This window comes from Bombus pascuorum, chromosome 6 (genome assembly GCF_905332965.1).
Source record: "Bombus pascuorum chromosome 6, iyBomPasc1.1, whole genome shotgun sequence".
NCBI lineage: Eukaryota > Metazoa > Arthropoda > Insecta > Hymenoptera > Apidae > Bombus > Bombus pascuorum.
In genome coordinates this window covers 16,373,633-16,399,251 of record NC_083493.1, presented here as the reverse complement: position 1 = coordinate 16,399,251, position 25,619 = coordinate 16,373,633, and the positions used below count along the sequence as shown (strand labels likewise).

General features: G+C 28.6%; 6 protein-coding genes across 11 annotated transcripts; 3 read left to right on the top strand and 3 right to left on the bottom strand.

Annotated features, from left to right (window-relative positions):
- Nucleotides 1-927: 927 nt before the first annotated feature.
- Nucleotides 928-2,888, bottom strand: LOC132908281 (cell division cycle protein 123 homolog). 3 transcript variants are annotated; one of them, XM_060962163.1, is made up of 8 exons: nt 2,783-2,888; nt 2,497-2,557; nt 2,191-2,425; nt 2,027-2,134; nt 1,744-1,966; nt 1,537-1,659; nt 1,179-1,438; nt 928-1,080 (listed from the first exon to the last, which is right to left on the bottom strand). In XM_060962163.1, exons 3-8 carry the CDS (start codon nt 2,395-2,397, stop codon nt 1,018-1,020), a joined length of 984 nt encoding a protein of 327 aa, XP_060818146.1. In that variant the 5' UTR covers nt 2,398-2,425; nt 2,497-2,557; nt 2,783-2,888; the 3' UTR covers nt 928-1,017. The 3 variants fall into 3 exon arrangements, with proteins under 3 accessions (XP_060818146.1, XP_060818144.1, XP_060818145.1); XM_060962161.1 differs by having other exon boundaries at nt 2,191-2,410; XM_060962162.1 differs by lacking the exon at nt 2,783-2,888 and adding an exon at nt 2,746-2,764 and having other exon boundaries at nt 2,191-2,410.
- Nucleotides 2,889-3,085: 197 nt separating this feature from the next.
- On the top strand, nt 3,086-7,328 carry LOC132908270 (uncharacterized). The gene is made up of 4 exons (XM_060962136.1): nt 3,086-3,288; nt 3,389-3,669; nt 3,760-4,066; nt 4,146-7,328. The coding sequence occupies exons 1-4, from the start codon at nt 3,285-3,287 to the stop codon at nt 5,783-5,785; spliced, it is 2,232 nt and encodes a 743-aa protein (XP_060818119.1). The 5' UTR covers nt 3,086-3,284; the 3' UTR covers nt 5,786-7,328.
- Nucleotides 7,315-13,114, bottom strand: LOC132908278 (probable E3 ubiquitin-protein ligase makorin-1). Its single transcript, XM_060962156.1, has 6 exons — nt 12,653-13,114; nt 11,887-12,174; nt 11,350-11,674; nt 10,946-11,268; nt 10,729-10,885; nt 7,315-10,632 (listed from the first exon to the last, which is right to left on the bottom strand). Exons 1-6 carry the CDS (start codon nt 12,685-12,687, stop codon nt 10,498-10,500), a joined length of 1,263 nt encoding a protein of 420 aa, XP_060818139.1. The 5' UTR covers nt 12,688-13,114; the 3' UTR covers nt 7,315-10,497.
- Nucleotides 13,115-13,740: 626 nt separating this feature from the next.
- Nucleotides 13,741-21,466, top strand: LOC132908262 (zinc finger MYM-type protein 3). Of its 3 annotated transcripts, XM_060962120.1 has the most exons (13): nt 13,741-13,887; nt 14,593-14,951; nt 15,012-16,804; nt 16,889-17,242; nt 17,324-18,159; nt 18,227-18,450; nt 18,531-18,766; nt 18,850-19,036; nt 19,107-19,232; nt 19,303-19,424; nt 19,502-19,649; nt 20,930-21,029; nt 21,115-21,466. In XM_060962120.1, the coding sequence occupies exons 2-13, from the start codon at nt 14,615-14,617 to the stop codon at nt 21,287-21,289; spliced, it is 4,638 nt and encodes a 1,545-aa protein (XP_060818103.1). In that variant the 5' UTR covers nt 13,741-13,887; nt 14,593-14,614; the 3' UTR covers nt 21,290-21,466. The 3 variants fall into 3 exon arrangements, with proteins under 3 accessions (XP_060818103.1, XP_060818102.1, XP_060818101.1); XM_060962119.1 differs by having other exon boundaries at nt 14,593-16,804; nt 20,933-21,029; XM_060962118.1 differs by having other exon boundaries at nt 14,593-16,804.
- Nucleotides 21,467-21,601: 135 nt separating this feature from the next.
- Nucleotides 21,602-23,016, bottom strand: LOC132908282 (large ribosomal subunit protein bL19m). The gene is made up of 4 exons (XM_060962164.1): nt 22,809-23,016; nt 22,222-22,663; nt 21,885-22,160; nt 21,602-21,807 (listed from the first exon to the last, which is right to left on the bottom strand). The coding sequence occupies exons 1-4, from the start codon at nt 22,873-22,875 to the stop codon at nt 21,678-21,680; spliced, it is 915 nt and encodes a 304-aa protein (XP_060818147.1). The 5' UTR covers nt 22,876-23,016; the 3' UTR covers nt 21,602-21,677.
- A 64-nt stretch (nt 23,017-23,080) lies between these two features.
- LOC132908280 (uncharacterized) lies at nt 23,081-25,550 on the top strand. 2 transcript variants are annotated; one of them, XM_060962159.1, is made up of 3 exons: nt 23,081-23,213; nt 23,484-23,581; nt 23,660-25,550. In XM_060962159.1, the coding sequence occupies exon 3, from the start codon at nt 23,810-23,812 to the stop codon at nt 24,917-24,919; it is 1,110 nt and encodes a 369-aa protein (XP_060818142.1). In that variant the 5' UTR covers nt 23,081-23,213; nt 23,484-23,581; nt 23,660-23,809; the 3' UTR covers nt 24,920-25,550. The 2 variants fall into 2 exon arrangements, with proteins under 2 accessions (XP_060818142.1, XP_060818143.1); XM_060962160.1 differs by lacking the exon at nt 23,081-23,213 and adding an exon at nt 23,227-23,379.
- Nucleotides 25,551-25,619: the final 69 nt, after the last annotated feature.

Here is a 25,619-nt window from a genome sequence, read left to right as displayed (position 1 = left end):
GTCATTGATATTTTATGAACGCGAGTTTGGTCGTAGCAATGTTTCTTGTTTTTAAAGCTGATTGAATTACGTATGATCGAGAGTCTGGTCGTAAAGAGGTGAAAGAGTAAATTATTAAATTTATAAATATTGGATGATGATAAATATCGAAACACTTGAATAGTCGTCATATACGTCTGAACGGACAACCAAATTATGACTATACTAATGAATACGAACCCTTACAAATTAAACTTTGAATTGATTCTACATATATATTATATACATCTATTAAAATTCTATTTTTGATATATTTTAGATTTGTTTAACTAAACTGTTAATATTGGCAATCAAATTTCTCTTCAAATTTATTTTTTTCTTTTCTTCCTTTTAATAGTTGCAAAATAATAAATGTAAAGTAAACAAAAGTTATATCGAATTACCAACAATTAGATATGTGAATATCTGAATGATAACAATCCTGAAGAACATCGCACATAGATGAAACATTAAAAGTAAAGAACAAAAAAAAAAAAAGGAGTTAATTACATTTACAGTTGCTAAAAGTTACCATCAAATATTTTTCATGTTCAAATGTATCAAGAAATGTAAAATCAGAAAAAAATGAGTAAGGATCAATCAATATAATTGCTCGATCTTGTTGACTTTTGTCAGGTAATAATGAGAAAAGAACGAAAAATACTCCGTGGATATGACTGTACAGCGTATTAACTTGTCCGGAGGTACATATATCGAGAATCCTTTTTCAAATCGAAGTATTAAGGATTGCATATTGTACATAAACAAGACATATTTTCTATATAAAGGACGTCGCTCGGTAAGGCCGATGGCTCGAAAAATATTGCAATATTACGATAATTCTTTTAAGCGGTAGGATAGCCTTTAATCGTTTTATGTAATGTAATGATAGAAGAGGGTCTGGCAGAATAAAAGTGAAAGTTCTGTATTTAAAAATGTTTTTAAGTGTACAATTATTCATTTGTTATTAGCTTTTTCATTTTCCTTTTTTCAAACACATCAATCATGCTCTAAACTATTGGAATTTACGTTTTCGTATCCTTTCCTTTGACTTTCCACCTCCTTAAGTAAAAGATATTGAGTTAATATATATATATATCTTTTTAAATATAACTGCTTCGTATATATGTTACTACTAATTTGAGAAATCATATACTTACTCGTTGAATAATGTCTAGCAACGTAGAACTTTCGTTAGATTGAAAAAATTCATTTATTTCCTGTGGAATACAAAAATGATTTGGAGCTTTCGGTTGAATACCAATATCCTCACCGATAAACCTAAATTCTGGAATACTTTCTTCTAGATTCTGTAATTCTTCATATGTAAAAAGAGTTCCTTTGGTAACAGATTCATCCAAAGGGCCAAAGTCAACTATTTTTACTTTCTCTTTTTTATACCGTATAACATCAAACGAATCTATATTACGGTATATTACATGTTAAAAGATATAGACTTTAGAGATTAGGATTAAGAAATAGACTTTAATTTAGCAAAAATATTCCACAAATACTTACAATTATTCAGTGGAAACCTGTTTTTAATACGTTCCATAAATAAGCTTTTTATATCTGTCCGAATATTATATTTTTCCGATTCATTGTAACTATGATATTGTGATATATCCCGTTGACTAATTGCTGAAAGAAATTAAAGCAATAATCTTTGATAAATATATAATTATGTAACATAAAACATAAATATGCTAAATTGAAATTTGTTACCTATAAGTTCATTTTGTAGTACAAAACACCGAAATTCTGTACAAGGATTAATATCCTTCCATTGCTTTAAGATAAGAGAAAATTTTATAGGAATTTTATGATCTATATAATTTTTTGTATTATTCAAATCTTTGGCAATTCTATCTGAACTTTTCAGTAATAAGTATACTTCTTCCAATGTCTTGCATTTCAGAGTTTTAGTTGGTGCAACCCAAGTCGCATCCTGAAAATATTTTTCAGTTAGATTAAACATTTTCCAGTAGACACCAAAATTTTTACATACCAGAGGTGAACTCCAATTACATTTTATGAAAACTGCACCATATTCATCTATGACATCTTGAATTTGTTGACTAAATTCTGGAAATGTTGGTTGAGCCTCGAATGAATGCTAAAACAAAATAATTTCTAATTGCTTTTTTTTTTATGTACATATTTTAAACCTACCTCGTCGTCTACCACTGGAGATCCATCCATCCACTCTGTATTCTGCAATGTGGAATCTATTGCCTCAACAGGTAAAACAAATGCATCGTGTTCCAAGTACTTAAGTACTTCATCAGGAATATGAATAATTGTAGCTCTCAAAGAATCTTTAGAAAATAGAGGGTACCATGATGTAAATGAGCATTCAGGTTTTAAACCGTTGACCATGTTAAGCCTATACCTAATTGATCAAGAGCTTTTAATGACAAATCAACCGAAAGTTTTTAATTTAAACTTGTTAGTGAACTCATTGTACTTGCTACTTACTTAACTTTAGAATTTCTAGAGTTATTCTGTAACTCAGTTTTGTACAAATTTAATGTAAATTCTGAAATCTAGTAAACGTCAAATATTATTAATGAGTGAAAATGAATTCCAATCAAACAAATGTGTTTAATCTGGTTTAATTAGTGCAATACCAATAACGCCGCTAGATATAATTGGAACTATTATTTTAAAGTAACAAAAACAATGTAGTCAAAAAACTAGTTTATATGAATTATAATAAATATTTACGAAAATTTTTATAACTGAAAATAAAATTCAACTACACCAGATCACTATGTAGACTGTAGACGATATAGAGTATAAAAGATGGCAACTATACAGAGACAATAAGCGTCGATTTCTTCGGTCATATTTTTCGTTCCCATAGTAAAAGATATATGCTTTTGTGTTCAATTAGTGGAAATATTTTTATTTATTATAGGATTTTCTATAAATATCAATAAAACAAGCTTCAGGATTAGTTATTATGACGTAATAGTATAAATATGTAATCTTGATTAATAGCTAACCTCCTACTGTTACTAGTTTCTATTATTGTGTTTTATAGAACTTATAACGCAAGGCAGTTTAGAGATGATGAAAATTAGGTTCTCAAAGAAAAAGTTTTCAAGTAATGCAAACAAAGGAAAGGTCAGATGTTACAACATACGTGATTCATTAAATGTGTCAACATTGATATTTTCTGTTGCATCTCATACAACTCAATTATATAAACATTCCAATTAAAATACCTGTAATAGAGAATATCAATATATTTTGCTAATAATATGGGTAAGCAATATAAAATACAATTATTATAAATCAATTTGTTGCATTATTTGATAAGAGGGTGAATTATGTTCGCAAATTATAACTGAATTTTTATTGAAAGTGATGGCAGGGAACGAAAGCACACCTGGATCTTTGGCAGAAGATTCATTATCCACAAGATTACAATGGCTTCGTCAACGTAGGGAAGCGTTGCAAGAGAAGTTAGCTCAAAAAAATAATGAACTTAAAAATCTATGTGTAGAGGAAGCAGAATTAACTGGTGTTTTGCCACCAGAAATTCCATTAGAACCAGGAGAAAGTCCACCAGCATTCCGTAAAAGAGTTGGAACAACATTTACATATCCACAAAATTTAATTAATAAATTGAAAACAAATGAAGTTGTATGTTTTTAAAGAAATTTTAAGAGATTAGTTCGCTAAGTTCAAGATTTCAAAATAGAACTCAAGTGATTTATTGTGTTTTCTTTGCAGGAGGAATCTGCTTTGGAATTAGAACGACAAGTTCAAATTGGTATAGTAGAAGCTGCTTTAGGAATTGTAAATGATCCTACAGAAAGCAAAGCAGTACGCCGTAAGCATAGACTTGTTTACCAACAAAGCCAACGCAGGCTACAAGAATTAGAAGCACGTTTAAATTTCCTAAGACAAAGTCGTAATAAAACTCATCATTCAACTCCAACACAATTCCAACATCCTAGTATTTGTAATGCCCAACCACTTTTACATGCAAATGTAAAGCATAGAACAAAGAAACCTCGACCACCATTAGATGGCACAGGTACAGTAACTTTTTATTCTGATATGAAAACGACTAAACAAACTTTTTTAAACTTTGTTTTAAATATACTTTTTCATAGTAAATGATGTAAATTCAAAAACTGCAAGAGGATTGCTTCAAGAAGGTGGTATAAGCTTAAGTCCTTTAGGATCGGAAGAGAAGTTAAGCACTTATCCTAATCATGGATATGATGATCAGTCAATAATTCCTAGCACTTGTAATCACAATCACATTGGTACTTATTGCCCTACAATTTCTGATCAGCGACAAGGTATCAAAATAATAGAACATGATCATAATGATAATCAAAATGTTTATATATTATCCGATCAATGTCGCACGCGAACATATTCTCACGGTAGTGGTAGTTCGCGTAATCAAAATCACTATCAAGATAGTGAACGAATGTACCGACCACTGCCAAATGCATATGCCGAAGACGAACGGCAAATAAGATACCGCCAATTTCAACCAGAACAAGTGCATAATCATCAACAATATTCTGACTATAAGCATTTAGATAATGATGTCCAGCGAAGATCTGGACAGGAATATTATGAAAGAGACTTTCGTACATTACATTATACGCATATACCTGAGTTTCCAATATATCATAAAAATTCACAACCACAACCCGTACTAAGACGAGACCGCGACAGCAGTACAAATAAAAATTTGCGATATACAGATTCACCAAGCGAGTCACAATTACCATCAGGCTATTGGATGCGATATGAAGACGAAATCATTTGGTGTACAGATGATCAACTTGCTTCAGATAGATTCGGTAGCTTAGATCGAAGGAAACGCAATGCCGTTCAACATACGAGTAGTATTGGAACCGACATACAACCACGATATCGCACAGTATCCGTAGGTTGCAATAAAAGTCCTTCTTACATCGCATCTCATCAAAATGCTTCTGTTCATTTACTTCCATTATCTGAACAACCGTCAACTAACAATAAAATGTTACTACGTACACAATCTTTAGGAAGCGTCGAAAAATGGCATTCGAATCATTTACATGAACTGCACGATGGTAAGGATACAACGGATAATATTAGTAGAAAAGGAAGAGAAAAAGAATGGTATGAAACCTCTTTGGATTCAGGTACAAGTCCAGGATCAGATGTCAATTTAATATCTTCCCATAAAAATATCCACTATCAGTCTACTCTTCCTGTGTGCTCTAAATCATCCACTAATAGTAATGGCGAAGATGGGAAAAGTAATTATATTCCTACTGTAAATCATCGTAAAAGTGATATACTAACGATTGAAACTGATCAACATTTACAACAATTATCATCTCGTTACGAGCCGACACGAAAAAAAATACTTGAAATTCCAGCTGAATCGAAATCACCTCAAGAAACAAATGAAGAAACAATTATGTTAGGATCTTCTCAGAATTGTACAATTGTACAAGCTGGAAAATATCAACCATACAGAGAAGTTACAAAACCTTTTGAAATGTCTGATTTTTACAAATATTCCACCAAGTTTCGTAAAAGGAATGAAATAAATGGACAGAATGTTTCGAGTGAAACACAAAATGATTCTCGAGGGTCACACTATGTCGGAACAACCGATCATGGAGAATCTGAATCTTCGAATACGATTCACAATGGATCAATTGCTGGTTCAGTTCAAAAAAGAATTTATCAGCCTGTTCAAAGAATGACGTGTCAACCTTATCTCACATCATTAAGATAACTTTTGACTATAGATAAAGTAGGAATAATCTAACAGAATGATGTGGAAGAGACAAGATAGGCTGGACCTGTCTAAATAAATATTCAAAACTCACTTTCAATTTGTAACAGATTTAGGAATGATATACTGATTGCAGTAATTTTTGCCTTAATGTCGCATTACAATTTGATAAATCTTATAACCTTCTGCGTTACAATTCTGCCAATCGACTGAATTAAAATTAATATGGAGACCTGAAAAGTGCCTTATTTTAACAAAAAATTGTTGTTGAAATTGTACGAAATTTTACGATTGCATTATTTGTAATATTAACATATATAAGATCTTCTGAGATTTTTTGAACATCATATATATATACCTAAGTACAATTGATCACCATCGCGTTTAAAAATATCCGACATTTCTCAATTAAGAAAATGGCAGAACATGCCAAAAGTGATCATATTTTGTCGAGCCGACTGCTTAGATTTCTAATGTAAGATATAAATAAATTTTTTTCATAATTAATTTTTTTAGATATTTACTATATAGTATATAGTATGCAGTAGCGAAAGTTACATTTGAAGTAATGTAAAAAGCTAAAAATACATTTAGGACAGAATAAAAAAGTATAAGACTATCACAATGATACACTGGAGATTACAGCATATAAACTAAGTAATATTAATAAGGAATGATTTTCATTTATTTCATTATAATATGTATACATAAGAATATTTCTTTTGATAAGTATTTGTACAACAACAATAGGAAAACATAGAAAATGTTAGATTTCATTACTTTGAGCTTATTCGATTTTAACACTTAGCCAACCGAATAGGGAAATTTCTCCCCTCTGTAAAGTACATCGCTGCGTGACCGAACGGGATCTCCCTTTTTGACTTTTTACCACACTGTAAAAAAGTATTAAAATGCATTATGAATTTTTAATTTCACGTTCAAGTTGTGTTATTTATCATTAATCATCTTTAATATTTTTAATTTTACTTATATTTTTTTTATACTTTTAATATATACTTTTAATTTGATGTTTTGCATATACAGTATGTGAAATCGTTAAATAAAACCATTACCGCAAAATATAATTGACCACTTAAATAATTTTTAGATTTCTTTATTTTTTAAGTAGCGAATATTAATCCTCGATACTTTAAAAAATGCGCGGTAAGAAACGTATAGCTCGTTGTGACGCGCGCGGTTGGCTAAGTGTTAAAAATCAAGATTCAAATGATGTAAATACTTCGATGCTTTTATATTTATTGAAACAAAACATATAAACGTAATGAAACTATATTTAGTTCCATAATATATTTCTAGTATGTATACATTCTACTTAACTATATTATCTTCAGTTTTGTATTGAATAACTTGAGCTTATGCGTAGTATGTACTCAAATTAATATTTAAGTTATATAAATGTTACAAACTCACAGAAATAAATAATTCGCACACTTCATTTAGTTTCCACTACTCACTAAACATATTGTCCAAAATAAAGGTATATTTGTTAAATATAAATAAATGATTGATTGTCTTAACTTTATCTTGAATGCTGTTTAATGTTTCCTCTATTACAAAAAGCAAACGTTACATTTCTTTATAATAAAATTATATTTTGTTTACAAAATGATAATATTCTTTCTATGAAAAATATCTGTAAATAAAAAATATCCCTAAATTTGAGAATTTTAGTTTTTATTGTATATAGATCTATCATAAAAACTAACATTTCAAATTAAGTTTACAATTTACGTATAAATCTCTAAGGCTGCAATTTATGCTACTTGTATGCTTGAATAAACTACCAGATGTTAAATATTATAAAAAAAGCATTCTCGCGTAATATTTTTTTTACGTAATTATTGCAAGAACTTTAGAGGTATTTATTATCCTATTCATAATTTATATATTTAATAACTTGGAAACTGCGGCACGTATTAATTTTTTGACTACTACATTGAATTTTTTTATGTAAGAAGTAATAAAAATGATCGTAGAGGTGTTTTGTTGTACTTTAGCAACATGAATAACATTAAACAACGTGATGATCTTCAGAACAAGAGACTAATAACGCCTTGTTTTACAATAAGAAACTCGTTTATCATAAAATCCTATTAATTTGGAAAAGGATCAAAATTTATAAAAGGCAATACATCAATGAATTAGATACAATGAAAACTTGTATTGTATCTTCCAATGTGTTTACATTCAATAACTTAAAAGAAGCATGTAATATTATTTCCCTATATGATGTATATTTTTTCGTAGAACCTGGTAGAGCAAGCCATATACATTAAAGCGAATAAAATAGTTATACAATGGAAGGAAAATTAAATTTTGAATTATGTAGTGATTAAAATCTTATCTAGTAAATTCGTAGATATGGTAAGAAATAAAAGTAAATGTAAATTACATCTAAAATATAATACCGATTAAGTAACTTGATCTTAAAAGTTTATGTCTTATAATATCACTCAAACTATACAAAAATTCTACTTCCATACTCTCGTGTAGTGCAATTGCAAATACACATATACATATACATGAACGACGTATTATTATCCCGTTTACAATTGCACCTCATAAAAAAAAATTAAATATTGAACTTACAATTAGACCCATTGGCACTCTATATATCCCTTTTTTACACAACACTATAAGAGACATATATTATTGAGAAGAAAAACACATTAGAATCTACAAGCGGTTACACCCAGTGTTGACAAATAGTAGTATTGTTATTCTTATTGTTAACGCATGCACATCAATTGTTGAATATTCACCAATTAAGATGAAGAAGAGATAGAGAATAATGAAAGATGAGACAAAAATATAAGGCAAGTGGTTTCTATATAAAAAACAATATACAAAACGTTCCGTTTATTTTTATAAGCGGCGTTAGCAATAACAATAAACTTTTAATTACAACAATTCACTATAAAATTAACAATGTAGAAATTCTATAGAAAATATAAACAACTTGCATATTTTATCATGGAAAGATTGTCTGAGAAAACTTCGAATAATATTAGCTCATATTAACGAATAGAGTAATTATCTTGTTCTTTAAAGGCAACACTGAGGACAGATGGTTTTGATGAAGAAAAGTGCATCCTATAATTATATGTAATAATAGCTGGAATTTATATGCGCAAAATATTTTGAGACAATTCGATTACCTAATGCTTATACAGAAGCAATTCTTTAAACAGATTAAAAGATCATTTTTATAAAATAGTTCTATCAAAAAAACGATTGATACCATATTCTTTGGCTTTCATTTCTGTTTATAAAGCTCTAATTGCTTTCATTCATTAGTGCGAATAATGTATTCCTTTAAATAAATATTAATTTTTAAAAATTTAATTTTTTGAAAACTAAACAATAAAATACAAAATACTAAACAATAAAATACAAAGATAAAATAAAAATTCCAAATAGACAGCTTTGAATTCAATTGTCGTTTATAAAATAATTTTTATTTGTTATTTTTTTTTAAATCTGAAATTCGTGCATACTCGCTAAAAATGGTTTACTTTTATTATATTTAGCAGTACACACATTCAACCAAATTTTCATACTATCGCCCAGACATACACTTATTACATGGAACACTCGATTTGCGCAATTTATCACGGTCTTAAAACTATGAATTAGAAACTAACGCTATACAGTTCACGATAATTTAAGGAAATTTGTTAAATGTTCGCAAAGCCATAACAGGAGGTAGGACGAAACTTATTAATTGAATGTTCAATATGAATAATCATTAATCAAATAGAGAGTACTAATACTAATCTTTATAATCTATAGATTATTTATATAGTTCACCATCTCTTTAATTTATATAAACCAAAATTTCATATTCTATAAATTCTTTATTCCTCAAATTAGATGACAAATAAATGTAATCAAGTCCAGATTTTTTGGCAGAATAAGTACCCAACCAAAATTAAAAATAATTCTAAACTACTAAAGATATGTTATACAAAAAGTAAGTTTGTATGTTTTTATTTTTTGAACTTGTCTTTAAGCAAACATTAAGTTTCGAGCCAAGGGTTAATAATGAGAATATAATAATATTTACGAAAACAATTTCATTTAAAATCTTGGACAATTTTGCTTAAAAAAGTAAGGAAAATTGATTTCTTAATAAAAACGTTTTTAAATGTATAAACTTATTTTTGCATATATGTATATTTACCTCTTTACGTAAAAAAGGACTTTATTCAAGACAAATTAAAAAGAATAAAAACAAAACCTGTTATTTTCAAACTGCCAAACAATTATTCTATTAATGTGTATTCTATATAAATCGAATTAATTTGGACCACTGATGTAATAGACTTGATGCATATTTCTTATGATTGAGTACTAATTATAACAATATTGGTCAAGGTACACAAACAGAAGCGATTACAAAGTGGCTATGTAACATTTAAAAACTTGCCATTGTACATGCGACTGCAACCTCCTCGTTATTATTCTTGTTATTATTATTAACTTGATATTATTTACATATTTCTCACGTAAATATCATCAAGCAAAGCACACAAATTTTTTATTAACGTAGCTGAGATATCTTTAAATCATAACCATTCAAACAATTCATAAACTACTTGTCTATTCAGCCATTGAAACCACATACAAGTGGTGGATGAGATAGATGATACAGTTAACAGCAACAGTAGCAGATTACTGAATTAATATAACTACTCAGCCTGAAATTCAAATTCAGACCAATCAGACTCTTCTGAGCCTGAAAAAAGGGAAATTAGATCTTCAAGGTCTACATCATATAACCAACGGTTATCTCTCTCTTCAAAAAAGTCCCACAAAATTATTTGCTGTAAAAAATTGTAGTTTTTTTGTATATTTTTGACAATAATGTTAGTAATTGAAAATCTAAACAATATTATAACAAAATAAAAATTTTAACTTACACGCAAAATATCGACATCTGCATTTGCGTTGCGTCGTTGACGAACAGGAGGGCCAACATCTGTTTTAGTGCCATCAGGAAGTGCATGTAGGTAAAAACACTTATTGCCAAATGGACATTTTCCTCGTCCTTTATTGAAGTACTTACAATCTTTAGTGCTATAATATATAAACGATTTAATGTAATTAAAAATTATAGTAATGCATGTTTTATCCTACCTTAACGCACATTTGTAGTCCGTTATTAGTTTTTCTTTTTCTTCTTTAGTATCTACCCAGTACATACTTGGACATACAAAATCAGACGTAGCACGGCATTCTGGACAAGCTCTAATAATTTTATTGTCAAACTGTTTAGCTTGTCTCCATTTCCTAATACAACTCAGACAAAAACAGTGATTACAATTTGGTAAAATGCCAAATCTCTGTTCTCCAGATGCTTTTTCCATTATAACCTCAAAGCAAACACCGCAAGATTTTTCTCTGCTACGTTGAATAGCAAATGAAAGCTCCATGTCCACTTCATGTTGTTTGACACATGCCTAAAATATTAATATTAATAATGGAAAATTTTATATAGTTGAAATATACTATTTAAATAATGTAATATTACATGTAATTACATTTGTATGTTTCTTTCTAAGTTCTTCATTGTACGGATGAAGTGCAGCACGATTACACAATTCACAAATATCTCCATGTAGGTATGTACAATTACGTTTTTTGCAAATTCCAGTTGCTTCTGCATATGGACATAAAGATTCTGAAGATGGACTGGATGCTTGATTAGATGAACTTACAGCTTGAGCATAAGATATTGATATTGAAGAATTTGTAGATATTCCCGAGGTTGTAGAAGCTTTATTTGTAGAAGATGATCCAGCCACATGTGAAGGTATAAATTCTGGTGCTTTTACCCATTCTTCAGCATTACGAATATTGTCTTTACTGGAAATATATAAACACATTTTAGCACATTATATTTTCTATTACCCTGATATTATACATATATATGTGTGTGTGTGTGCATATATATACATATTTATACATATATTATATATCACATATTTTTATATACCATATTATAATGTATTACGTGAAATGCAAATATTATTACAACTTAAATCTTGCCGAAATAAGGTCATCTGACAACAACATACGCATTCTTTATTGTTGTCGAAGTTGAAATATTTGAAGTGTGTTGTCCAGCTGATGAATTTTCTACCGAATTTGCATTTACCACATTATTATCAACACTTTCAGTAGTATGGCGAAAATAGCATTGATTTCCAAATTTACAGGTACCATGTTTAAAAAAACGACAAACATTGTTCATAGATGGAGCAGAAGAAGATATTATTGTTTCATTATTTCCATCATTCCAAACTCCTTGAGTATGACGGTATCTGCAATTATTTCCTTCACGGCACATCCCATTTTTGAAGTATCTACAACACAAAACCAAAACATCGCATCAGCCCTAACATCATTTTGACATCAACAAATTTCACAAATAACGCAAATGTCTATTATATTTCATACAGATTATTTCAATAAAATTTCAAAATATAATTTGATGACATATAAATGCTCACTTATGCAATATATAAATAACGTGTGTTTTAGTTTTTATGTAATTTTAATCTACTTTTACTTAAATAAAAATAAATAATACATAAATGAAGATTTTGTAACATATTCTGTTTATGACTAATAATTTTTTGATACAGTTCCAAATACAATTACGTTTGGTTAGTAAAAAAAAAAAAGAAAACAAACGCAAAAATTTTAAAAATACTGATATTTTCACAGCTTAATATGTTGGCGCACTATATTCTAGTATGTGCAGAGGTTGGTCTGGATGCTTGAGTATTTTTATATTGTTATTAAAATTCGTTAAGAAGTAATTACGGAACAATCTCTTACCGGCAAACAACGCTCTGTGTCCAACTGTCGGCCATTTTCTAAAGCTTCCACTTTAACAATAATCGACAACGCGTCCTGGAAGGATCGCGTACGACTTTTTTAACGATGGCAATATGAAGAACAACAGAGATTCGTCTCGATAGTCGTGCACTTTACACTGCACGATATCTCATGCTACATCACCAATTTTATTTAACAAGTGTATTTTCACAGGTCCTTCGAAAATTCTAAAAAAAAAACACCTCTTACACATCAATTTTCTTTTTCACTCTGTTCTGTTACTTCGTATTTTTCTTTTTGACGCCGTTCGAAGTTTAATTTTTTACTAAAATTTTACAATTGTATATGTGTACTATCCGCTTTTAGGCACTATTGAACAAATATTTAATGTGTACTGAAACTCATTGACTTTACGCGTGAAAGCACACATATACGTCACGGACTAAACTAACAGGTAAATTCACATTTAACCGTTATACACAAGTCAGAGCATGCGCTCAAAGTTTTAAGTGTTCAAAAACAACTTGTAGAATTAATAAATTCAATATGTACGTTTCTTTTTTTTATCCTTAAAGAATACAAACAAAAACATACAATTATAGAATGTTCAGTTAAAATCAAGTCTACAAATAATTTTATATTTAAATAATTTTAATCTCATTTAATATTGTATATTGTTTGATATTTTTTTTAATTTTATTATATAATTTAATAATTAATTAATTCATTATTTATTTTAGAAACAAATGTATTCATTCTTTATATATTTATCAGTGTTTACTTAATTAAAATCAATATACTTGAACTTTTGACTATTATTAATATTCTGTTAACAAAATGTAGTGTTATTATCTCATAAGTATATTGGTTTCTTCATAAAAAAGTGTGTATATGTAGAAAATTTTTTAATGAATATTAATTTGTAATCCATTTGTAAAATATAAATATATCAATCGCACTTTAATCGTACCAGTTATAATAATATTTGATTCTAAGTTTATTTTAAAATATTTTCTTACAATATTCGAAAGAAATGAGAATCAAAACAATATGATAACGCAATTCTAAGAACGAAGCTTTATTTAGTTTGATCGAAATAAAATTACAATCATATGTTGGTAGTATACACTATACACGGATTACCGCCACGGTTGTTGTGGTTCGACAATGAATACGGATTTATATTTTTAACTAAAAATTGAGACGATAGTGCTATTTAGCATTGAGATAAAAAGGTGAAACTTATTTTTTAATATTTAAAAATCTGAAAGTGCTACATGTTTTTAAATAGAATGTCACGATTTCAATCAATATAAGATTTTGAATTGTACACAATATTTTAGTTTGAAGTATCAAATTGGAATCGTTATTTGCTCCTTTATTCGAAAAATGTTATAATTCATTGTTATGAAACATAAATATGATTTTTCTTATCTATTTTTATTTATGTTTTGCCTCTACTGACAGACTTGATTTAATCTCAAATGTAAAATACAACATGGCGAAGTAAAGCTACTTTTTAGAATAACCTCAATTTTTCATAACCACAATTGTTTATTATATTTGCAGAAAGAAATGCAATATCAATTATTTTTTAAAACTGTTTCATTGTCTCTTCTTGTTGTGTAGTACTTCTTTTTTCAGTGTAATTACTTTATTGTATCTATTAATTTATGCTTGTAATATTTCCTCTATTTATATTTGTTTATATAATTTGAAACGAACTTATTTATGTATCTATGTTAAATGAATAAGACATTTAATACATAATACTTTCTCATTTATAGTTATTTTTCTTTCCCTTTCTCTATAAACTTTTTTTTTTTATTATTTTAGAACTAGTTTTTGAAGATCTAAATATATTTTCATTTTTCTTGCCATGACATCATTTTATATATAATTTGTAATAATGTAAGTAATAAAATTATTACTTTGTATAGCTGATCATATAAATAAATACACATGGATTCCAATATTGATGTGGAATTATCAACTAATGAAACTCAAAAGGATTCAGATACAGAGAATGAAAAAAAAACTAAAGATATGAATGAATCTAATAAAAGAACAGATATTACTACAAATGAAGAACAGAGATCAGTAGTCTCAAAAGAAGATGAAAATATTGTTGATGAAAATGAAGCTAATAAAATTAAAAAAAAAAAAATAAATATGGTAGATGAAATAGAAAAAAAATTATCTGATGAAAATTCAAAAAGTATTCAATTATCAACTACTGTATCATGTCAAGAGAATTTATCAACTACTAAGTCATGTCAACAAAATGTTTCTGAAGAAGGTAACTTAATAGTAAAGGAATTATCTTTACAAGAAATTAATACAAATACTGTGGTTACAGACTGTAATGACACACATTCATTGACTTTACATGAAAGTACCATAAAAAATGTTTCACAAGAAAAAGGTTCAATAGAATTAATGATATCCAATACTATTGACAAAGATGACATAGATAAATTATCAGATAACGTCAATGTAGTAGAATGTACAAAATCTAAAAAATGTTTAGGATATATATCAGAAGAAGCGGAAAATGTCAATATAGATGGTTCATGTGATTTGCACTTAGCAGAAAAAGAAATTGTTGAAAATGTTTTGGAAGATTCTCAAATAAACAAACAATTTTCAGTTAGTGAAAAAAGTAATTCAGATAATAAAAAGACTGATCCAATGGAGACATCAGAGAGTAATGATAGAAATGCGACAGAAAAAAACATAGAACCAGAAAATACTGAATTTGTGCAGTTTTCTCAAGAGAAACATGGAGATGCACAAATTGAAAGTCAATCTATGGATGCTGAAGATCCTTTTGGTGGAGATAGTCTTACAACAGAAAATATTGAATCTATGGATACTGATGACCTTACTGAAACTAATATAGGATTTTCTAAATTGTGCAGCCAAACTGATAATTTACCAGCTATTGTAAATAATGAGGAAAGCAGTTTTAGTAATAATAAAAATAAAAAGGATGACAATAATGGAGCAAATAAAGATAGTTCCATTGATATTTTACGTTCTCCAAATGTTACATTGGACTTACAAGATACTAGTAAAAATGGTAATGAGAATTCAGTTCAATCAGAATGCAATGAAGATTTACATATAAATTCCACTGAAAAATGTGATAATCAAACAAAGAAATCTGTCGATGAAATAACACCAATGGATACTGAAGAAGAACAATCTAATGTTTTACCAGGACAAGATGATGAGTTATGTATTATCCCAGATAGTATGAAAGTCATAATTCCTGAGCAAACAGAAAAATCAAACTCTAATAATGAAGAATCAATACATAAAGATAACCATAAACAAAATGAAATTAAGCAAACATGTGAAAACTCTGAACCAAATAATGATGAAAACAAAGACTTACATAAAGGCTTGAAGGATCAAAATACTACAAATGAATCTGTTATAACACAAGCAAAAAATATCAGGACAGAAACAGATTCAACTAATAAAATCACAGATATTACTACAGATGTTATTAACATTGATGAAGAATCAAAAAATTCCGAAATTGAAGAAATTGCAACTAAAGAAATTTGTAAACAATGTAACGAAGAAAAATCATGTAAAATTAAAGTAAAAATTGGTTTTGATACTTACAATGTATGTTCGAAAACCTGTAAAGCATTATTCAAAGTTGCTAATAATAAAGCGATGGATATACCAAGTGATGGAGTTAATTCTAAGAGAGAAAAACGTTGTGCAAACTGTTTGTTAATTGTTGAACCTAATGATGAACGTAATCTTTCTTGGGAAACAATGGAGTTCTGTAATGAAGAGTGTCTAGGCAAATTTCAAACAAAATATGGAAGTTATTGCAGAAATTGCAATGGTTCAGTACAAGCAGTAAGTTTAGGAAAATATTGTGTACGATTTGGTTATGATGTTAGGCAATTTTGTTGTTCCACATGTTTGGAAGAATTCAAAAAGGGCCTAAAAGTATGCAGTTATTGTCAAAAAGATATAAGCTCTAGTGCAGAAGGTTTTCTTGCACCAGTTGGTGATAAAGGACAATTTAAGGATTTTTGTACTCAAGATTGTATGGGAAAATATTCAAAAATGAGCTCTGTTGAACCTCCAAACATAGAAAAAAAATGCTGTAGCGTTTGTCAAGAAGTAAGTAGTAATTTTTTTGTATTTGTATTTTCAATACGAATTCAATAGAAACTTTCTAAATTAAAGCTTTATTCTTTACAACAGGAAAAAATTGTTCATTGTGAAGTTCAAATAGACAGATCTGATCCAGTAGCTATATGTAGTGAACCATGTTTTGCAGCATTCAAATTTGTGAAAAAGGTTGATCCTGATCAGTGTTCTACCTGCAAAAAATTTTTTGAGTTACCTAACAAAAAAAGTTCTGTTGTGTTTTATGAGAATGAAGCTCATACGTTTTGTTCTAAAACTTGTTTAAATGTATTTATTATTACCAATAGGAAAATTGTTCCTTGTAATTGGTGCAAAGTAAAAAAATATAATTTTGACATGATTAAAAAGGAACTAAAAACTTGTCAAGTAATGATGATGTGCAGTTTAAATTGCTTAACATTATATCAGGTATAAAATGGTCACATATTTTTTTTACTTTGAATAGTACTACATGTAAGACTGATGTTACTTAATTTTAATTCTATATAGGTTTCTATCAACGCAGTTTCGGCAAAACGAATAAACTGTGACTTTTGTAAAGAATTTTCGCAAGCACAATATCATTTAACAATGTCAGATGCAACAATACGAAATTTTTGTTCTTATCACTGTGTAATGAATTTTCAAGCTCAGTATACTAAATCTCCGATTACGATACCTACTGGCGATGATCCTGTACCTACTGGCATGCCCAAAAGAACATTACCTCAAAGAAACACAAATTCCAATAATCAAAAAGTTAATGATATACAAAACAAAAAGAATATGCCTGTAATTTCTTCTGTGACAAGTTTAGCCACAATTGGAAATGGTCAATCCAGTCCAACAACTCAACAAAACAGTGTAAATAATATGTTAGTACCTTCAGTTGCTATCAGCCAAAATCAAACACAGCAAGTAATTTATAAACAACACATTATAACAAGACCACCAAGTCCAGTCCAAATTCACAATAAAACAACTCAGTGCAGACCTGTGATGCACACAAAAGGAGTTTCAGTACGTCCACATCCTTGTACAAAAGCTTCACAAACGGATGGAATTCACCAAGCAGTTGTACCGATACCAGTTCCAATTTATGTTCCATTTCCAATGCATATGTATACTATGCCTTTTCCAGTTCCATTACCTTTTCCATTACCAATTCCTGTTCCTATTTTTATACCTACAACAAGAAATAGTGCTAAGGGAATATTTAAAGAAATCAAAAGAATACAGGAAAAAATACCAGCAGATCCTTTTGAAGCTGAACTTCTCATGATGGCAGAAATGGTTGCAACAGAGAAGAAAGCTAATGAGACTGATTCGGATTCTACAGATGATAGGTAACTTTACTATCAGTAGTTGTTATTAAAGTATTTTTTCTGTTTTTCTCCTCTACTGTTTTTACAGAGATGAAGATACTGGCGACCGTGATCATTCACATGGTGGAGTTTTCAGTCCAGAAGGTGTTGATTCTAGTAATACATTTGGTGATGACATGTTACAAATGGCTTTAAAAATGGCAACTGGAGAATTAGATGAGCCAGCTGTTGACTTAGAAGCTGCTTTAACTCCAAATACTATTACCGCTACACAAACACCAACACAATCTGATACAACTATAGAAAATGATGGTAATGGTAGTGTGCAATATATATATATAGTAAGTAGATGAAAAAGATAATTAATAATGAAACAATTATTTAATATTCAGTTCAATCGGAACGGCTTATTGTTCCCTCTCGGGGAAGGAAACGAATGGTTCCATATAAACCACGATCTACGCCAAATAAACGAGGAAGGCGCGTATCTGGCACAAATGATATGCCTTTGATGCCACCCCCGGAACCTCAACCTCCACCTCAACCGAGAATAATAGAACCCATAGAAAAACCAGATGCTAATATGGCTCTCAAATATACCTTTGGTGTAAATGCTTGGAGACAATGGGTAATTTTGATATATCGTATTTTCGATTTCAATTTCGACTGAAAACATGGATATTAGAAATTAAAAATTTTTTTTAAATATAGGTAGTTACAAAAAATGCTGAATTAGAAAAACAAAGTACACCAATTAGAAAAATGAAATTATTTAAAACAGATCTTTTGCAACTCACAGCTGACGAATTAAATTATTCATTATGCCTCTTTGTGAAAGAAGTTAAAAAACCAAATGGAGCAGAATATGCTCCTGATACAATATATTATCTCTGTTTAGGTAATATAAGTTCATCACCTATATTAATTGAAAGAAGTTTATAATTATTTATAATTATTTTATATTACAGGAATTCAACAGTATTTATTTGAAAATAATAGAATAGACAATATTTTCACAGATTCATATTATGAAAGATTTACTGATTGTTTAAATGAAGTTGCAAAGAAATTTTCTGTTCTTTATAATGATGCACGTAAGTTAACTTTTGCTTTTAATATCTATATAGATAATTATACTGTAAATAAAATATCAATTTTTCGTAGAATATATTGTAACAAGAGTTGAAGAAGAACATTTATGGGAATGTAAGCAATTAGGTGCTCATTCTCCTCATGTCCTTTTAAATACTCTAATGTTCTTTAACACTAAACATTTTAATCTTGTAGTACGTATAAATTATTTTGATTTATTATATAAATATTAACATTTCTTTTAAAATACTTAAAATTTAATATCATTTAGACAGTAGAAGAACATATGCAATTATCATTTTCTCACATCATGAAACATTGGAAACGTAATCCAGCTGCACAACTTACTACAGGAGCAGGAAAAGTTCCAGGTTCCAGAAACGTTCTTCTTCGTTTCTATCCACCACAATCAGCATTGGGTGAGTATCGAACAATTTATATATTGAGTTTCTCAGAAAGTTCGTTCCGATTTTTAAGGAAGATTCAAACACAACACATTTAAATTTCAATATACATTTATTGAATTATATAGATGCCATTTTGTTCCACAACCTTTCTCCATTTTTTATGCAACTTGAATATTCCATTCTCCCAGAACCTTTCAGATTTTTCAGTGAAAGACTTTTCAATATGATTTTTTATGTTGACCAAATGGTAAAGTTTTTGCTATTAAGGGAATTTTGTAATGACCTAAATAGGTGAAAATCTAAGGATGCAATGTCTGGTGAATATGATGGGTGGCGTAGCACATCCCAACCAAGCTCCAACAGCTTTGGTCGAGTATTTAGAGATACATGAGGCCGCGTATTGTCGTAATGAAACACGACGCTCTTCTGATTCGCTAGTACTGAACGTTTTTCTTCAATTGCTGTCTTTAACTCGTCTAATTGCGAGCAACACTTTTCCGGATTTATCGTCTGGTTGTTTGATAGAATCTCATAATACAAGATTCCCTTCCAGTCCCACCTGACACAGAGCATGACTTTTTTCGGATGAAGACTGGCTTTTGAGATGGCTAAAGGTGATACATTCCACTTTTCCCGAGATCTTTTCCGCTCAACATTGTTATAAATAATCAATTTTTCATCCCCCGTCACTACTTGTTTCAAAAATGGTGTCTCCTCATTGCGTTTATAGAGCGAGTCACAAATGGAAATGCGATCCATTAAATTTCTTTCCGTTAAATCGTGAGGAATCGATACATCAAAACGGTTTATATAGCCAAGCTTCACAAAATGCTCGTGGATGGTGGACCTTGATATTTTTAACATTTTTGGTAATTCATGTATTGTATAGCGTGGATTATTCTCGATTAGTGTTTTGATCTGATCTTCATCAGTGGTGGAGGGCCTACCTGGGCGTTCTTGATCTTCAAGGTTGAAATCATCAGCTTTAAACCTAGCAAACCACTTCCGCACAGTTCTGTCAGCTATAAACAGCGCATATCTTGTTTGCTGTTTGTGTGGTATTTTTGCCTTTCCGGTAGAAGAAAAGCATCTAATGCCTATAATGCACTTTGTTTCCTTCCATATTTAAGAGCGTTAAAACTAACAAAAATTAACACACATGTCATTAGTTTTCAATCATTCTAATATATTCAGACACGTCCTAATACCATCTATCGAAAATCGGCACAAACTTTCCGGGCGACTCAATAGTTAAAAAGTAATAACACTTTAAGGTCTTAACCTTTTTTCAGAAGGTAATTCACGTAAAAAGAAAGTATATGAGCAACAGGAAAATGAAGAAAATCCATTAAGATGTCCAGTCAAATTATATGAGTTTTACTTGTCTAAATGGTACGTCTATTTATTTATTTTCTTATTTCATAAATAAACATTATAAATAAAAAATAGTTATGTTAATTCTATACTGTTATTTTAGTCCAGAAAGTGTTAAGACTCGGAACGATGTATTCTATTTATTGCCAGAAAGAAGTTGTGTACCGGACAGTCCGGTATGGTATTCAACATCACCATTGGCTAAGGAACATCTCATAAAAATGTTATATCGCATTAAAATGGTTAAAGAAATCAATGTGGCATTATTAACTAGCTAATTTCAAGTTTGCATATTTATCTTTAATATCATGAATACCATGATATGCAAAAAAGTAATTGTTCCCTTATACGTCAGATAAGAATGTTCAAAGAACGTGTAGTCATTGAAATTTTTATAATTTCTATTGTATATTTTTCACTTCCTAATAAAACAGAAGAATGTATTATTAACGAAATTTTTTAGAAGTCTCAGTATGAAACATATCCAAATGAAGTTGTTATTTCAACAAAAATGGGCAATATGTATGTTTATAAATTACATATGATCTATATTTTTACAAATAATTAGGAGCTATGTAATAAAAAATATGTACATTACACCTCTTTTTAATATAAAGATAACACATAAATGGGAAACAAATTTTTATTAATAATTTTAAAAAATATTTATGAAGTTGGTTTATTTCTTTGTAACATATGTTTGCGTTTTAATATAGTCTTCTGTATTTCTAAGTGACGAAGTTCTATATGTACATCTGAAAATATTTCATTTTGTTCCTCTTCTGGAATGGTCTCCCTATTGAAACAAAATATATTTGAATACATTTTCTTTCAAATAGTAAACATTATTTTAGTGATAATATTCAATTTTACCTGTAGGTTTTCATCAGATCATATTTCTCCCACGGTTTAGCGGCAGCTGCTGCCTTTCTTTGACGTCTTTCATTAACAACTATATCTTTAATTCCTTTTAAATTTTTACGTTCCCATTTCTCTGACCAAGGTAATGGCTTAAGAGGGACTTTAATATCATTTAATGGGACAGATTTTGAAATTGTTGTTTCTATTTCCATATCAAAAGGAAATGTACTATATTCTAATGGTGCATCTCTGAGGTAAAGTAATTCATCGTCTAATCTTCTTTCTAACCTGCAAATAAAAGGAAGTTTTTATTCCAAGTTCTAATTACATTTCATTAATTAGTATTTACCTCAAACAATCAATTTTCTGAATAGCAGGATCATATAAATCATAACGTACTTCCACACCTTCCCCGTTAACAACATTTCTTAAAAGAAATGAACTTCTTAGACCACAGCCTTCTCTTAATATACATATACCAACAAATCTATTTATTTTTTCAACTGCATGTGGTTCTGAATACGTTACTGCTAATATTGAACCAACATAAAATTCAGGAATATTTAATACTAATCTTCTCTTCAACATATCCATACGTTCTAATTTTTCTCTTATACTCTGACGATATAATGGATTAGGATCTGGTAAAAATTCAGGATATATAAATCTGTAATTTTCAATTGATGTAGATTTGGTTGATTCATTATTAGTTTGAGTTTGGGAATCATTATCATCATCTACTCTATCATCTTTTGGTTGTACCAAGGTTGAAAAAGCTTTAGGTTCTTTACCTAAAAATGATAATATATACTAATATTTATATGTACTAACTGAAATATAAATTATTTAGAAATATTTAAAATGTGTGTTATTCGTTAATTATTAGTATAGTACATTTTTTATGATATGTAAAGCAATATACACGTATAAAAATACCTAATAATTTTACAAAAGTTAATTTTTTCCATGTTTTTTGACACAATAATCTTGAGGAAATACTCATACTTGTTAATACTAATCTTAATTTGTTGTCACTTTTAATTTATACCGTTTACACGAGCTGTGTTAGGTTATGTTTTGGTTAATATCTTTTCCAGTAGGTAACACTACGGTCGTAAAATAAACTAAGATGGTTAAGAGGGTTAATTTCTGAATTTTTGTGATTGTGTCTTCCAAATTAGATTCTTAGAGCTTTTTTTTTACATTATTTTTAACCTACAAGATGCGTGTATAAAGACTTATAGATTCTATTCAATAAATCAAAGCATTAACTGGAATAATATGTATTTTCTTACATGAGATAAGATCCAATTTACAATAAGCGATATTTGGAAAGACAAGGTACGTATACAGTGATTGTCAAAAAGCACGTGGTATACTAGACAAAAAATTGATAATTACATTATGAATTATAATTGCTTATTTATTCGTATGGAATATTTAAAGATATTAAGATTTAGAACAATTAGACTCAGATTAGAACCATAGTAGACATAAAATTTTTTTGGTAAATTCTATTTATTTTGTAATAAATTTTGATACTTGTATTTATTGTAATATTCCATTTAATTTTATGATATTTCACTAATTTATAAAAATCTATTCTTTTAGGTATATTAATAAGCTACAGAATTAAATTTAGTATATATTAAGATATTGGGTTCAGAAGATTTATTTATCTTATGTATCAAAAAGGAACCATTTTGAAGGTAAACCTATTTGAATTTTGTTACATGCCTTAGATAAATTGTACAATAGAACAAATCAAGTTTAAAATCTATTTTTAGGTTTAACAAAATATAATTAAAATATAAAAAAAGAGAATTCATACACATGGAGTCATATATATTGGATTGAATTTGAACCAGTGTGAAGGAAAAATTATTCACATTTTTATCTAATTGAAAAACTATAATTTAATTTTTTAAATTTTCAATATGATAGAATCTATAACATTAGAACTACGACCTAGACTTCAAATATGCAATGTTTTTATTCATTTAAATAAAAAAGTAAATTCAACAGGAGTTGCAATAAAGCTTTCAAAAGAAAGTATAAAAATAACTATAGAAAATAATACAATAATATTTTTAACAAAATTTGTAAAGTTAATACCAGATTCATTATCAACATTAGATATTACAAACAATTGGATTTGTTTCCGTGCACAAACAATATCTGATCCTGTATTTGGGTCTTTCAAAACGCAAATAATTGCCAATCCAGCATTCGATGTTAATTCTTTGAAAGATACTTTTAAAACTATTGAGTTATTTAATATCGGTAAATGTCATATAACGTGTGCTTCTTGCAAAAACATTCTTTCTAAAGATATGTGTATTAAAAGGATTTTACCTGTACCAGATATGAATTATGATTCAAGCGAATGGTTTTGTTGTAAACATAATCATAGTAATACTATGTATAATTTGATTCCATCAGAGTCTGATATTTTCTATGGGTCACTTTTCTTCAGAATTCATGCAAGTTTATTTAATCACAACTTAAAAATAGATGAAAATATTGCGATTTGTAACAGATGTTTACAACATTTAGGAAAAATTCTTACAGATAATTCACTTAAATTATGGAATTGTGCTGTGGATTACAATTTCTTAGGTAACTCACAAAGTAAGACTGCAACAGATCCCTTTAATGATTTTTTACTTGCTATTAAAACTTCAATGACTGGTATGTTTGGTGAAGAAATAATTTTGCAATGCTTTGTAGGAAAAGAAATTCACTCCCTCATTTTAAAACCAATGGATTGGCACTTAAATTTAATGATTGAGCCTAAGGAAATATCAGACGATAATATTGTAACTTTGCAAAGAATATCAGTTGTCAAAGTATTATATAAATATGAAACAAGCAAAAATATTCTTGATTCTGTAAATAAATCGTATTGTGAAGTTAGTTTTTTAGTAATAAGAGCAGGTTTGGAACATTTATTAACATCAACAAAACGATTTCCTCAGCCTCATAGAACTGCAATTGATTGTTATATTGGACATATATGCCTAGAAAATTGTACAGACAATACTTAATAATAAAAAATATCTTTTGTTTTTTAAACATAACAAATTTTGAATTTTTTATAAATAATTTTTCATAATAATATGGTTTCTTAATAAATGATTTCTAATTTACTTTTAAACTGTTTAATGAAATAAAAAATTTCATAATTGTGATTTATATTAAGAGTGTGCGCTATTTTGATGCATGAATAAAGTTTTATTTTATCAAAAATTTACATATATTTATTCATATATTACATGTTATATTGAATAGGAATATTTTACAATGCACTATCTATGGTTAATAAAATTTGAATGATTATAAATCACGATTTTACTTAATATAAATATCTAAGCACTGTAACATAACTAAATGAAATTAATCTCATGGAGATACTCTAATACTCTGTGGTTAATTTGAAAACAATTAAAACATGTGGAAAATCTTATACATAACAAGCTATGAGGGAGATTTATATATATTTACATTATGTATGATTAATGCTCTGTGTGTGTATGTGTGTGTGTGTTCCATGGAAATAAAGAACAAACAATTATGTACATAAATATAATGTACATCATATATGTGCATATTATTTTTACAATCACGAGTACAGTTGTCCGTTTTTTAAATTTATTAATTAAATCATTTTGGATACTATCTGGAAGTAATTATTTAAAAATATCCAAAGTTCAATAATATACATAATTATTACGGAATGAAAAAAAT